The sequence below is a fragment of the Ascaphus truei genome, chromosome 11 (assembly GCF_040206685.1).
Source record: "Ascaphus truei isolate aAscTru1 chromosome 11, aAscTru1.hap1, whole genome shotgun sequence".
In the NCBI taxonomy this organism is placed as follows: domain Eukaryota; kingdom Metazoa; phylum Chordata; class Amphibia; order Anura; family Ascaphidae; genus Ascaphus; species Ascaphus truei.
The window spans coordinates 50,667,587-50,682,258 of NC_134493.1; the positions used below are offsets into that span (position 1 = coordinate 50,667,587).

The 14,672-nt window shown below is 41.2% G+C and overlaps 1 protein-coding gene across 1 annotated transcript in view; it reads left to right on the forward strand.

The window, feature by feature from the left end:
* The window catches only part of ROGDI (rogdi atypical leucine zipper), a 40,124-nt gene extending 29,696 nt beyond the window's left edge, over positions 1-10,428 (forward strand). Inside the window, exons 6-11 of the mRNA XM_075566179.1 lie at positions 2,412-2,507; positions 3,282-3,380; positions 4,697-4,810; positions 5,027-5,076; positions 6,327-6,453; positions 7,698-10,428. Coding sequence (XP_075422294.1) covers positions 2,412-2,507; positions 3,282-3,380; positions 4,697-4,810; positions 5,027-5,076; positions 6,327-6,453; positions 7,698-7,739 — 528 coding nt within the window. The 3' untranslated portion in view covers positions 7,740-10,428. The remainder of the gene's footprint in view (positions 1-2,411; positions 2,508-3,281; positions 3,381-4,696; positions 4,811-5,026; positions 5,077-6,326; positions 6,454-7,697) is intronic.
* Positions 10,429-14,672: the final 4,244 nt, after the last annotated feature.

Consider the following 14,672-nt stretch of genomic DNA (forward strand, 5'->3'; position numbering starts at 1 on the left):
AAGAATTTTAATCGGTGTTGGGACCTGCGAATTGGTCATGCCGTGATGTGGCTTGCAGGCTTAAAATTATTTTATTTTTTTAATATATATATATATATATATCTATATCTATATATATCTATATCCATCCATGCACAGTAGCACTCCAATTGACAATTATATACATATATATTATGTGGTAATTTTGGGGGTTTCTTAGAGCTTGCTGGGTTTCTGTGTTTCTCAACAAAATTCACCCTGGAGAATGGGCCTTGGACAGCCAAGTATTTCATGAAATAGTGAAGCGTTGGGGTCAACCCGACGTAGATCTGATGGCCACATAACACAAGAAGGTGGACTATTGCTGCACAAGGCAATTTTTATCCCTGTGCGATGCAGACCGATTACCTCATCTTCAAATGGCAGTTCAAACTGGCATATCCCTTTCCTCCAATCCCTCTTAAGGCAAAGATATTGAGGAAAATAAAGATTGACCAAGCAAAGGTGATACTGATAGTGCCATATTGGCCAAGGAGACCATGGTTTCCCATCTAATAAACATGGCAGTAGACACTCCATGGCATTTACTGAATGTACGAGGGTTGCTACATAAAGGCCCTGTGAAACATCCAAACCCCAGACAACTAGCTCTGGTGGCTTAGGCTGCGGCCCCAGTGCCTCTGCTGCATGCGTTCCCGCGAGACTGGCGGCGCGTGCAGCTGAATTCTCCGGTTTGCAGGGGGAAATCTGGGGGGGGGAGAGACTGGGGCCATTAGTGACGGCGGCCATGATGTCACCCGGCAGGCTCGACCTCGTTGACTGAACCACCGGGGGGCGTGCCTAGCGCTCCATCTCCATTTTCAGGTGTTCCTGAAAAACTCGGCGCGCGGCGGTTCCCCCTCGCACTGGACCCGGTCCTATTGAGGGGAGGGCTCTTATCCCTGCAGCGTCCGCCACAGCGGGCGCTGCAGTAGCCAGCGGGGACCTGGCCTTAGAGATTGAGTGGAAAGTCCTAAGAGACAAAGGATGGTCAGGTAGGACTATACAAACTGTTAGAAGCAAGAAAAAGTCGACATCAACGGTCTACTACAGAATTTGGCTTTGTTTTGAGGACTGGTGTGTAAAACAAACACAATTTCTTCTCACCAACCTTGTAACATTGGTAGAATTTCTGCAAAAGGATTTGACACAGGATTCAGTCTGCGTTCATTAGAAGTGCAAGTATCATCTGCATTATTGGCACTACTAGAAAGAAATCTAGCAGCTGAGACTCATCATTCTAGCAAGCAGTCAAAAGATTCAGACCGCAAATCAGGAGTAGAGTTCCATCATGGGACCTCGCACTGGTTCTGGATGCCCAGTCTGTACATCCTTTTGAACATGTACATCAAATACATTTGAAACTATTGTCCTGGAAGATAGCGTTCCTCATAACCATAATGTCAGCATGGAGAGTGTGAGAGTTACAAGCGCTATTTTGCAAAGAACCATTCTTTTATTCACCAGGATAAGGCAGTCATATGACCAGTTTACCATTTTTTGCCTAAGGTGATATTTCAATTTCACATTAACCAAGAAATTGTAATTCCCTCATTCTGCCCAAAACCGGGAAATAAGAAAGCGGAAGTATTACACACTCTGTGGTGAGGTGGTTGATATCTTGCACCCGGTTGATATAGGTTTTCAAAGTCGGATAGGCTGTGTATCTTGCCAGAAGGACCCAGGACTGGGCAAGCAGCATCCAAGGCAACAACATCCTGATGGATCATGTCATGCGCAAGGAAAGCATATGAACAAAAAGGAGATAATCCCCCTTTCAAATCTAAAGGCTCATTCAACATCCATGAGCGTATAAGGCACAGGCATCAGCTGCACCGATCTGCAAGGCAGCCGTATGGTCGTCATTTAACACATTTATGAAATACTATGGACTGGACAGTTAGGCCTCAGCTGACACAAGCTTTGGTCGCAAAGCACTACAGTCTGTAATAACGAAATATGCGTTTAAACTGAGATCGATGTTTGTTATTGCCCTCCCCTATTGCATTGCTTTGGTATGCCCCTACGGTGCCCACTGCTATGGGGAACAGGAAAAGAGAAAATGTATCCAACTTACCGTCATTTTCTTTTCCTGGAACCCTGGCAGTGGGCACATAGTTACCCTCCCTATGTATGCCTAATATATATCAGTTGTATTTTTCAGCTATGGGAAATACCAAATACTACGTGCAGGTAGGAGATGGGGCCTTTTTATGGTACTACCTGCACAATTCAATTTCCTGTCCTCAAGCCAAGGATGAATTTAACCCCTACGGTGCCCACATCCATATGGTTCCAGGAAAGGAACATTTACGGTAAGTTGGATACATTTTCTCTCTTTGACAGCGGGAGATATTATTCTTAAACTTTTTTGTCTTGACTGCTTTTCCTAGATTCAGGATGCCCGAAATCATGTAAACCAGGCCCTTTACCTCCTGACCAACAGGGGAGAAAACTACACCTTCCAGACAGGGGCTGAAGTGTTGAAGGTGAGGTGGGGACAAAATGTAAGGGCCCCCTTATTATTATTCTGACTCCACCACAGGCTTCCTCCTGCTACTCGCTGACCAGCGAGCATTTAACCCCTTCCCAGCAGTATTACTGTATCCCATCCAGGATCTTCATCCTAACAGCATTGTTCTCTACCCAATTACTGTAGAAAGAGGTCTGTGATGGATCCGTCAAATTGTAAGGGCCAAATTGTGGAGCAGTATTGCCCAGGAGCTGTCGCTGGGCCTTACACTTAACACCAGCGCATCTGCTATTGGCCTGATCTGTCTAGAGTTAACTAATACTGTTGCATGCCTCTGTGTATATTTGTCTGTGTTTGAGGTATACATATAAAACACAATTTGTATAAAACAAATGTGTACTTTGTTAGACATAAATTTGTATGAATGTACATGCTCACACACATTTTGGTAAAGCGGACATCCCCGGGGTTTTTTTTTTTTTTAAATGGCCACTTCCAACAAGCTTACTTATGGGTTGCTTGAATGGATAGGTTAGTCTCAATAGCCTTTTGCATTCCAGATGTGCTTGAAATAGAAATGGTCCAGCAGCTATCGTTGCTTTTTGATAATGAGATAGGTCAAATAGCGTGGGGCTGTCACACGGGGCCTCTGCTTTATTTTGCTTACATGCAATCCGTAACCTGCAAAATCCATTAAAAGCTAATTGAAAGCTTTTTCTACTCCATGCTTGTGTATGTAATGTCCTGTATGAACACCATACCCCCTACGCCCAACCTGTCTTTTTTGCAGCTTATGGATGCTGTGATGCTACAGCTAACACGGGCTCGAAATCGCCTTACCACACCAGCTACCATGACCCTGCCTGAGGTTGCCACCAGCGGACTCACGGTAAGTGCACTCATTTGCAAGGGGAGGGTGGTGAGGCAGAAACCACATATTTGTCAGATGTGAAACTGTGCACCCTTTACTGCACAGGATGAAGCGGGGAAATCTGTGTCCTTTTTTAAAAATCAATCCACATATTTTCTGCGCATTTATGTATACTTTTTGTAGCTAAATTCCTCTTCTACCATTAACCTTTCTCACTCACTGCCCTCAATATCCGACTAGATGGCAGAACAGTAAAGTGGAAAGGAGACAGTTGTTGTGTGCGGAGCGCAGGAGATTAGCAGGGAGGAAGCCAAGCAGTGTGTCTCATATCTTCATTGCATGTATTTTGGGGTTGCGTATTTACCATTCTATTTGTATCACGAAAACCAGTGGTCCGCAGTTGTGTAAGCCTCCATGACTTACTGGGTCAACTATAAGAAGCCTGAGTTGGCTAGATCTATAGAAGTGGTGCACAAGCTTTTGCTGAGCACAGCCACCCCTGGATTTGTAAAAACTCTGGGCAGGCACCCATGTTAATCATCATAGCTCACTTATCAGCTTCTTGCTCACACGTACCACACCCACCCCTTTCTTACACAAAATACATCCCACACTTCCTATATAGCACCCCCCCTCCTCAATCTTGCACGCCACACAACTCTCCTTTCCTTCACTGCACAATCCTGCCCCCACACACTACACTTACTCCCTTCTTCCTACACACACCACTCATCCACCCTTCTTACTCAAACCCACACATCTCCCTCCACCCCACAGCCCTCGCCTTCTTTCCTGTCCCTCACCCCACCTGCCTTCCCTCAAACATAACTGCTGCTTCGTGGGCATGTCCCGCACTGCCTAGAGATAGGGAGGCAGCGAGTCGCCTCTGTTTCCAGGCAGCGCATGATGTTTCATGGCCGTGGCACCCTTGGCAGAGGGTTGACGGCACTCCAGGAGAGATACTGACCTTTATAATGCTTGCTGGCCTGAGATGGCATCATACTTTTCACAAAAACAGCACTGAGAAGGGGAATCTTGAAGCTACTTTGAAATGGTCAATGAGCACACAAGATTATATACAAATTGTTTAAAAAATAAAATAAAAATAAATAATTTTTTTGTGGGCATCCATTGCCTAGTTTTGAAGAGATTTTAAACAGATCATTACCATTTGTTCATTTTGGTCCTATGGTGGATTGAACCATTAACTTTACTAATGTCTCTGCTTTTCCATACATGTCCCATTACGTTTCCTATGTAGTTTTTTACTTATTTTTTTATTTTAGTGGGTAAAAAGTTAAAATGTTTTTTTTTTTTTTTTTTTTCATTTTTAGAAAATGTTTACTCCATCACTCCCTCCCGACATCCTCTTGAATTTCTACATCAACGTGAACAAGCTGTGCTTGCTGGTATACCAGCTTCATGCCCTCCAGCCTAATTCTGCCAAGGTGAGACCTATTCTGCAAAACGGTAATAAAAATGAAATGTCCAGCAGTGATGTTAACATGGAGCAGCCATAAAAATAGACATACAACGGAATACAAGCTGCAGAGCCTAACTTGTATAGTTATTGGTTCGACAGTGCCGAGCTGCAACTTCAGTAGAGTAATAAAGGAGGTTTTGCCACAATGTTCTGGTCTGACTTGCTGTTCTTTTGCATCCAGAATTTCCGACCAGCTGGCAGTTCTGTCCTGCACAATCCTGGAGCTATGTTGTGAGTAAACCTCTACTTTTTCCAGTCTATTATGATGATCTTTGTCAAAAAGCCAGCACATACCTAGTGCTGTAAAAGGAGTGGAAAGGGGCATTACTTCAATCCTTCCTAGGGCAAAAGTCCACGAAGGATAGTTGCATGTTTAATAGGCTAATGGGGCAGTTCCACCTGCATGCTTTTATTTCTTCACAATACTGTAGGATGTCCATCTTCATTAATAGAGCTCAAAGCCCAAGTTTAATATGGCTGCTTGATCCCTCTCACTCAGTCACATTAGTAGGCCTCTAAGAACCTTATCTGTGAAGATGAAGATTATTTGTAGTCTGAATGGAAAGGAACTTTGTTCTGTCTGGTGAGGTGTAGAAAGTGAGAATACAAAGCAGGAGTTGCCATGTGAACACTCTACTGCAGACTTTTTTTGCATACAAATTTAAATTAAACGGTTGGGGGGGGGGGAGGGATTGTAATCTGCGTTGGAGCTAATTTTCATAATGGGTCATGTGGGGAAGGGGTTCATTTCTGTAAATGTAGCTGATTTGAGACCTTTTATTCAACAAAATGGAAAGTATAAGTTTTAACTCTTATGCGTGCTGCTACGGCACCACAGTACATGACACATCGCGATTACGTGAACACTACACAGAAAGGAGTGTTTACTTGGGTCATTAGTGAATCATCTACAAGTTGCATAGATCCATAAATTCCTGTGTGACTGGCTCCTATTGCTCTACAATTCATGGCTTTTGATGGGAAGTGTCCAACTTTCATACCCCTACTGCATACCCCTAGGGACAAAGTGATGGTCAGTCAGAAGAAAATTCTTGCTCATTCCCACCAGAAGAGCAAGGGCCACTGGTCTGTTTAATGTGACCCCAGGTGACTGACACAGAAGGGACACATTTTATGCGATCAACCTCAAGGTGACAGTCATAGATCTAACCCTTCTCCCTTTACCTCACTTCAAGGTGACCATATAACTCTGAGGACCACACTGTCCATCTTTCGCTGACGTTCGCATGACCTGAGTTTATTTAATGGGCAGTGCCCTTGTGTGGAATGCATTTAAATTGTAAAAAAATAACAGGAGAGGGAAAAATCCCAAAATGCTAAATAACCCCTAGGATCCCCTTAGTATGTATGCATAGTTTCAGGTGTCTAGGTTTCATGGTCTTGGAGCTACGGCTCTGACAGACACACACCAACATACATTATTATTATTATTATTATTATTAATGTCTTGCCTTTCTCAGTGAGCTGGGAAATCAGAGGTATGAAGTCAGCCACGTCCACAAGGTGGAAAGTGTGGTTCCCTGGTTGAACGACGCCCTGGTCTTCTTCACCGTGTCTCTCCAGCTGTGCCAGCAACTGAAGGACAAGGTAAAGGTCAAGTTAAACAGTTTGGTAGACATCATTACCTTTTTTAAACTTTGCTATTCATGGGAATCCTAAAATGCCCACAGCAGGTCGGAAGCCGCTTGTAGTAGAGCTGTCGCCCTGATCTTATCTTTGTAGCTGATTTTAAATTTAGCATCTATGGTTTGCCATTTATAGCTAATGATGGATTTTAACCAGGATAATAAGTTGTAATTGAGGTAAAGTAACACCATAAGTTTTTCCCTTCCAAAGCCAATCCCTCCACATTCTTGCAAGGCATTCTGAACTTGGACTTTTATAGGTAATAATAATAATAGTATGATCTTGTATAGCGCTGCTAGTTTTACGTAGCGCTTTACAGAGACATCTTGCAGGGACAGGTCCCTGCCCCGTGGAGCTTACAATCTATTATTTGGTGTCTGGGGCACAGGTAGGTAAAGTGACTTGCCCATGGTCACAAGGAGCCGACACCGGGAATTGAACCAGGCTCCCCTGCTTCACACTCAGTGCCAGTCAGTGTCTTTACTCACTGAGCCACTCCTTCTCCCTATAGGTGGGGAGAAAGTCCCTCTGAACATCCCTGCTTCCTGGGATAGAACAGCATGACTGTTTGAAATCAGGCAGAGAATCAGATGAAGCTTAATTTCCTGTCATCCATTTAGCAGGGAAAACCTATAAGGATGCGACTGGCAGCGGGTTATGTGGCAGGAAATGGCAACCACAAATACCAAAGCTATTTACAACTTAAACAGTACATATTGAGAAAGAATTGAAATATTTTGATTGGTATTTTATATTTAGTCACTCTTATGATGTGATGAACTCAGTCGATTTTGTACAGAATTGCACCTTTAAGGGATTTCACATAGGAAACTTATTGGATTTATTAGTTTATGTGCCTTTTTAGAACTGTTAACTCATAATATCTTCACGGTTATATCCCTGTAACTGGTTTAAAATAGGTGCTGTTTGCCTATTGGGCGAGGGGAACCAGCGCGTCACTACTATGGAGGTCTGTAGGGCAGAATAAGTGTCTGTACTCGTGAAGCGAGCTATGGTGCTATTGAAAATGTCCTTACTCGCGAGTGTCCTTAAACTGTGGTATGCTTGTAGGTTGTTGTTGTTGTTGTTGTTGTGGCATAACAGACCATGTGAGTGTGGAGGTGCAATCTAACTAGAAAGGCAGGTAGTGACATCATCAAGGACAATGTGCAACTTGGCACTAACACTATATCTTTCCTTTCCAGATCTCCGTTTTTTCAAGCTACTGGAATTTCAGGCCCTATTAAGACTTCTCTGAAACATGCATCTCCTAAAGTTTCACTGTTCCTCCCCAATTCCTCTGTACCCTGCTGCCTACACAAGAGAACCCATTTGCCTCCACTACAGGCGTGGGGCGTTACTGTGATTTTAAGCTAGAGAGTAATGGAATCCGTTCTGGACTTTGAAGACCACCAGAGAAATACTTGTATGTAGTTGGATCTGTTACAAGGTAACATAGCTGCTGAAAGTCTTTGCGATGTTCCGTAGGGTACTCGGCCACTGTTGACTGATCCAAGCCTGTTGTCCGTATCGCAATGACATTATGGACGCCATACTCCAACTAAGATAACTTATGCAGTCTCATAATTTGGGAAACAAGCTTCCACTGCTTATGTTTTGCAGTATTAGTGTTATATTTTTTTTTTTATATATATTGTATTTATTCACTTTGTTGCACAGCACATTTTACAGCCGTTAAAAAGGGAAAGTGGCAATATCCAAGAAGGGAGAGTGAACACATTCCACATGATCGCCTGTCAAGGGATAAGTGAAGGTGACCTTCACATCTGACATACAGTATGTGGTTCTTTGACCTAACCAACAACTGTATAGACTAGAGAGAATGTCTATTGGTCTGATGCATTGGAGTGCGTAGGTTCAGATTTTTCTTGGTTAATTCTAAAGAAACTTCTCATTAGGTAATCTGTTTTGTGTGTGTGTGTGTGTCTGTCTCTATTTCATTTTGTTTTTGTCAAGGTAGCAACAGATCAAACCAATTGACCATTCTCTGGTCCATAGAACATGGCTTTTGTGTTGACACATTCCCTGATCACGAAGTGAGATCGGATTCAGCAGCGACCTTTTTTTAAAATTGATGTTACTGATGTTACTTGTTCTTGGGGCGAAGGGGTACTTTACCTCTTGCATTGGAAGCTATAGCTTCTCACCATCTGTTAGAAGCTGTCTCGGTGTGGTCTTGTTCAATACATCGAATGTGAGTGAAGGTTAATGAACAACAAATGTTCTTGATCTATACAGCTAACATTTTAGAGGTAACTTTTTAAAACAAAGTTTGTGTTTAATTTATTGAAATACATATAAAGGGAACATATTGGAGACTTTGTTGCTTCACATACAAACAACATTTACAATTCCTCTATTGCACCAGTTGGCAGATCAGACGACTATTCTGCTGTGCTGGGCGCAGTGATGCATACATCATACAAGGATGAACTTGTACCCTTGTCAAACCTGTAAAATATTTGAGCATATTTACTAAGCGATACTATGCCATATGACCCTTTCCAGCGCTAGAAGCCACCTTGCAACCCATTCAGTACGCCACAATTACTGAACTGTGCTATGCCAAGACACCTTCCGGAGCTGGAAAACCACTAGAGCCCGCTTACATGAGTTTGTGCTGTAAGGTGTCTCTTGGTTCTGGATGGTGTCTTATGGCGTAGCGCTGCTTGATAAATCTAGATAAGGGTGCTAGAAGATGTAGAATAATACTGTAGCACTCCAAAAAAAAAGGGGGGGGGAAGTAAAGGTGTTTTGTTTAGGGAATCTGCATTTTGTAGGTGATGATGGTTAGTTTATAAAAATAAACAAAACTCTGTGAAAGCTGCTTCAGTTCAAACTGGTAATGTTTTTTCTTTTAGCGGTTGATAATATATAAAACTGTTTGAACTGAATCTATAATTTCTGCATACACGCCTATAGAATAATTGCGTGTATGTGTTTTACAAACTGCAAATGTTGTTGCTTTTGCTTTTGCCGTCATGTTTATGGTTGGATATTAAGGGTTATCGCTGAATTCTAGGGAGACTGATATAACACACCATATTACGCAATATGCTGTTTAATCAGCGAAAAAAAACTCAGAACCGGGAGGGGCATCAAATATAGGTAGCCGGCTGTCTCCGGATTTTTTTTCTTTAAAAAAAAAAAACAACTTAATGTATACTTTTTGCGTTGGTGTGCTACATTGTTCTGTGTATTTACTTATATGATACTTAGGCGGCTTGCATGCGCGTCTGCCAGGCAGGCGGCGTGTGTAGCTGAGTCCCTCGGTCGGCAGAGAGCTACGGCGGGGCGTGACGTCACCCGGCAGGTTCGCCCTCATTGGCTGAACCACCGGGGGGCGTGGCCTAGCGCTCCAGCGCGACTCGGTTGGTTCTCAAGGCATCTTGATGCCTTTGCTGTCATAACTTTTTTGCTTTTACTTGTTATCAATCATAGGATTCATTTAAATAAGGGTTCAAAAACTTCTTAGATGGTTTTTTTTTCTTAAGATGCTTAAATATCACTACAGCTACCTAAAAGTTAACACAAATTTAGAACAAAAAAAACTTTTAAAGATATTCAGATTTTGTGGAAGACTCAACAGGGCCGGATTAAGTGAGCCAGAGATAGATTTTTTTTTTTTTTTTTTAGACCATCCTCTGAGACTATTTCACTCTTTGAGTGCTGGGGGTGGGAGGGGCTGCCACAACCTCTCCGATCAGGGGGTATTTCATTCCAGAGGGAAGAGTTGCTATTAATGGCTGAAACTGTATAGACACTTGGCATCATTATTTGAATGTTTCAATATATTGAAGTTATCGAAGTAGTATCAAAAAGGTGTGTGTTTCTTCTTTGTGAATATTATTCAACCTGATCAAAATGTGTCTAAAATAAAGATGTAAGAACATAAAACTATTTTGCATGTTGGAATGAGCCATGGTCATTGTATTTTATTTTACATGCTGCTAGCTATTACACCGGCTCTGTCATGGAAAAGTTACATAGGAGATTAGGTTGAAAAAAGACATGCGTCCAAGTTCACCCTATGCTAAATTTAGATGACAGATACTTTATCCTATATCCGTACTTACAGTATATATATCCGTACTTACAGTATATTGATCCAGAGGAAGGCAAACAAAAACCTCCAAATATCCAATGATATCTCAAAAGGGGAAAAATAAATTCCTTCCTGACTCCAATATTGGCAATCAAATTACTCCCTGGATCAACATCCTTACCATGTTTACTTATTTGGTATATCCCTGTATACCTTTCCTTTCTAAAAAGATGTCCAACCTTTTTTTTGAACATGTCTATTGTATCTGCCATCACAGTCTCCATGGGTAATGAATGCCACATTTGAACTGCCCTTACTGTAAAGAACCCTTTCTTTTTGTTGCTGGTGAAAATCTTCTTTCCTCCAACCCTAAGGGATGCCCCTGAGTCCTTTTGTACTGCCCTTTTGGATGAATAGTTCTTTTGAAAGCTCCTTGTACTGTTCTTGAATATATTTGTATATAGTTATGATATCCCATCTTTTTCTAATGTAAGTAAATCTAATTTTGCTAACCTCTCCTCATAAATTAGATTATCCACCCCCTTTATTATTTTGGTGTCTTTTCTCTGCACTCTCTCTAGTTCCATAATGTTTTTTTTCTAAGGACTGGTGCCCAAAATTGTACTCCATATTCAAGGTGTGGTCTTACTAATAGAAGAAAAAAACAGCGCAAAAAAACCATAGTGTAGTATATTAAAAATCAATTTATAGGGTAAAAGGTGAGTGTTGCACGTACATCAAAATAAAAATTACACAGCATAACATGTTAGGGACATGTTACCACTCGGCGGGAACAGCAGGACACGAGCAGCCGTACAACTGGAACGTCCTTCCTCTGGTCATGGTATCCAGGATCGGTAAGTACAACTCTGCTTGAGAAGCCTTCCTGTGCACTGAAGATACTGCAGCCGTCAGTTCAGAAGGGATGATCTCCTGATCAGTTCCGGGTTAGTCCGCGTGTGCGTGTGGCGTCCCTCTTACGGTCGCGTCTCACCACACTGGGTAGTATGTCGAGTGAGCAAAAAGTCCCGAACAAAGCTGGTGCAATAAATTAAAGCCACAATGGGAAGTGAATAAGAAAATAAAGGAACGCGCCCTCTCCTATGCGTTTTGTATCAAAATACTTCTTCAGGGAATAATGGAGGAAGTTCCGGGGCGGTTCATATACTCTCAGCTCTCATGCGATTGGCCACACTAAATGAACTCAACTCCCCCCACCTGGAGAGACAAAAGCTCATCCCATAGAGGGTCAAAATCAGAACAGGCAGTCTCTCGCATGGAGATATGAGGGGTTAATTTTTAACACAACATTACACAATAACAATTAATTTTAATAACATATTGCGGCAAGCAGAAAAATAAAGAGAAAAGAAATTAGTGACATTTCAAATTACAACAGATCAGAGTACACATATAAGGAAACACATAGTAAAGATATACACCAGAAAGAGAAACAGTATGAGCATCGGAGGGTGAGTACACCCCCCTAGGAAGGACTCTGAGCAGCAATCTCCTAAAAAATCCCTTTTTCTGGAGGAACTCAAGCAAAGGTACTTGGGCCCAAAAGAAAAAGGGAGTACACACAGAGAGAAAGAGAAGAAGATTTTAGAGACTCCCAGGTCACAAAAAAAGACACCATTCACCAGAAGAGGAACAAGAGGAGGGTGTAAGACCAAAACAAAGAAGGGAATCAAATTAAACAATAACGAATCTTTTAAGGGCATTTTTTAATTTATCTAAAATAGATTTAACTTTATGTCAAAAGTTGGTTCTCAGTAAAGGTCTAAATTTTCTCAATCAAGTGGTCCCAATGGGTTTCAGCTGTTATCTGATTTGCACAGGTTCACTAGGAACCTGACACTTAAGAGACATTTCCTTAAAAGAGAAACAGGAACTGATCCAAGCAATTTAGCTTCAAATCCAGACCCCATTGATGAGGATCCAATTTTGACTTTATGCCAACATAGTGATTTTAAACCACCATCGAGGTTTTATCCAGCCCAAAGTAAAGGGAGTTTTATTGATTCGTTTTTTAATGTAGTGAACAATGAGTTCACATCACTGGTTAAGAATTTTAAACCATCAGATATACCACACAATCTTAGCTATGAAGAACACTTGGCTTTAAAAGAACTTCAGGAAAGATCTGATCATAAGACAGGCAGATAAAGGTGGAGGAGTAGTTCTCCAAGACCGTGAAAGTTACGAAACTGAGGCGCTGCGTATACTGAACGATCCAGTTAATTATGGTAAACTCAGTCAGGATCCAACTAAACGCTTTGTTTCAGAGCTGCAGGGCCTCCTTGATGAGGCTGTTGTGTCCACAGTGTTAACTAAATCAGAATATCAATTTCTAAATGTTTTATTTCCCACCATACCGGTATATTATCATCTTCCTAAAATACACAAGACATCAATCGATCCACCGGGTAGACCTATAATCTCCGGAATTGGATCATTAACGTCGAATTTGTCGCAGTATGTAGATTTTTTTTTCTACAAAAATATGTGAAAATACTGTCATCATATATTAAAGATACCAATGCCGTTTTGAATTTGTTCAAAACAATAAAATGGCAAGACGGCTATAGATCAGCAACATTCGATGTTCAATCCCTTTAAACATGTATTCCCCATGATAAAGGGTTTGGGGCAATTAAGGAGACATTAGCAAAAGATATAGAACTTCACCCACTAAATTGTGATTTTATTATCGATGCCATTACCTTTATTTTGTCACACAACTATTTTCTATTTATGAATCAGTTCTACATACAGTTGTGTGGCACAGCCATGGGGACGCGTTTTGCCCCCCGTTATGCAAACATATACATGGGGGTATGGGAAGATAACTTTATATGGCATAATAACCCATTTGCGGATAGGGTTATTGTATGGCAGAGATATATCGATGATGTCCTGTGTATCTGGGAGGGTGATGATGATACTCTGGAGCTCTTTAAGGTTTATCTGAACAATAATGATTTCAATTTCAAATTTACATCCCAGACTAATTTGAATCAGATAGACTTTTTAGATCTCAGTCTGGTATCTAGAATTGGTGAAAACATTAACACCAAAACTTTTTTCAAAAAAGTGGACACTAACAGCTTTTTATTGTCATCCAGCAATCACAAAAGATCATGGATTGACAACATACCCCTGAGTCAGTTTATGCGTATTAAATGGAATTCTAGTCTCCAAACTGACTTTTAAGCTCAATCGGTCTCTTTTGGAGAGGTTTATTGAACGTGGGTATGATAAGGCCCTGTTACTCAGCTCTCTAGAGAAAGTTGAAAGAATGGTGAGGGACTCTTTATTGGTTCAGAAAAAACGAATAACTAACGAAAATACAGATGACAAATTGAAAGTACCATTTATCACGGAATTTAGTTCAGTTAGCACTAGCATTCAAAAAATAATTAAGAAGAACTGGAACATTCTATGTAACGATCCGATTCTGGGTCCCTCCCTCCACCAAAAACCCAGCTTCATTTACCGTCGGGCTAAAACCTTAAAACATTACCTGGCACCAAGTGATATTGGGTCTCCAATAGATACATCTTTGGAGATTCCATGGATGCCTTGTAAACCCAACGGTAACTATTGCTGTGGAAAGTGGAATACAAATCGTAAAACATTCCAATCAAACACTACCAAAGAAAAGTTTATTGTTAAAGATTGCATATCCTGTAAATCAACATATGTGGTTTATCTGTTACAATGTCCCTGTGGGTATCAGTATGTTGGGCGGACCAAAAGATTCTTAAGAGTTAGAATTTTAGAACACGCTAATAACATAAGAATAGGGTTTGAACAACATAGCGTGTCCAGACACTTTAAATATACTGTAAACATAATTCTGACCCTTCGCTATTGACATACATAGGTATCCAAATTGTCCAGTCAGGGAGACGCGGTGGAGACAGAGATAAAAAATTATCCAAACAAGAGAGTCTGTGGATCTACAAACTACAGACTCTGTCCCCACTAGGTCTCAATGAGGAGATTGACGTTTGGTCTTTATTTTAATCTCCAATCATATCTAAATAGTGCCAGTGAACATTCTAAATTTTAATTTAATTGTTTATGCATTTAACTCATTCAAATCTCT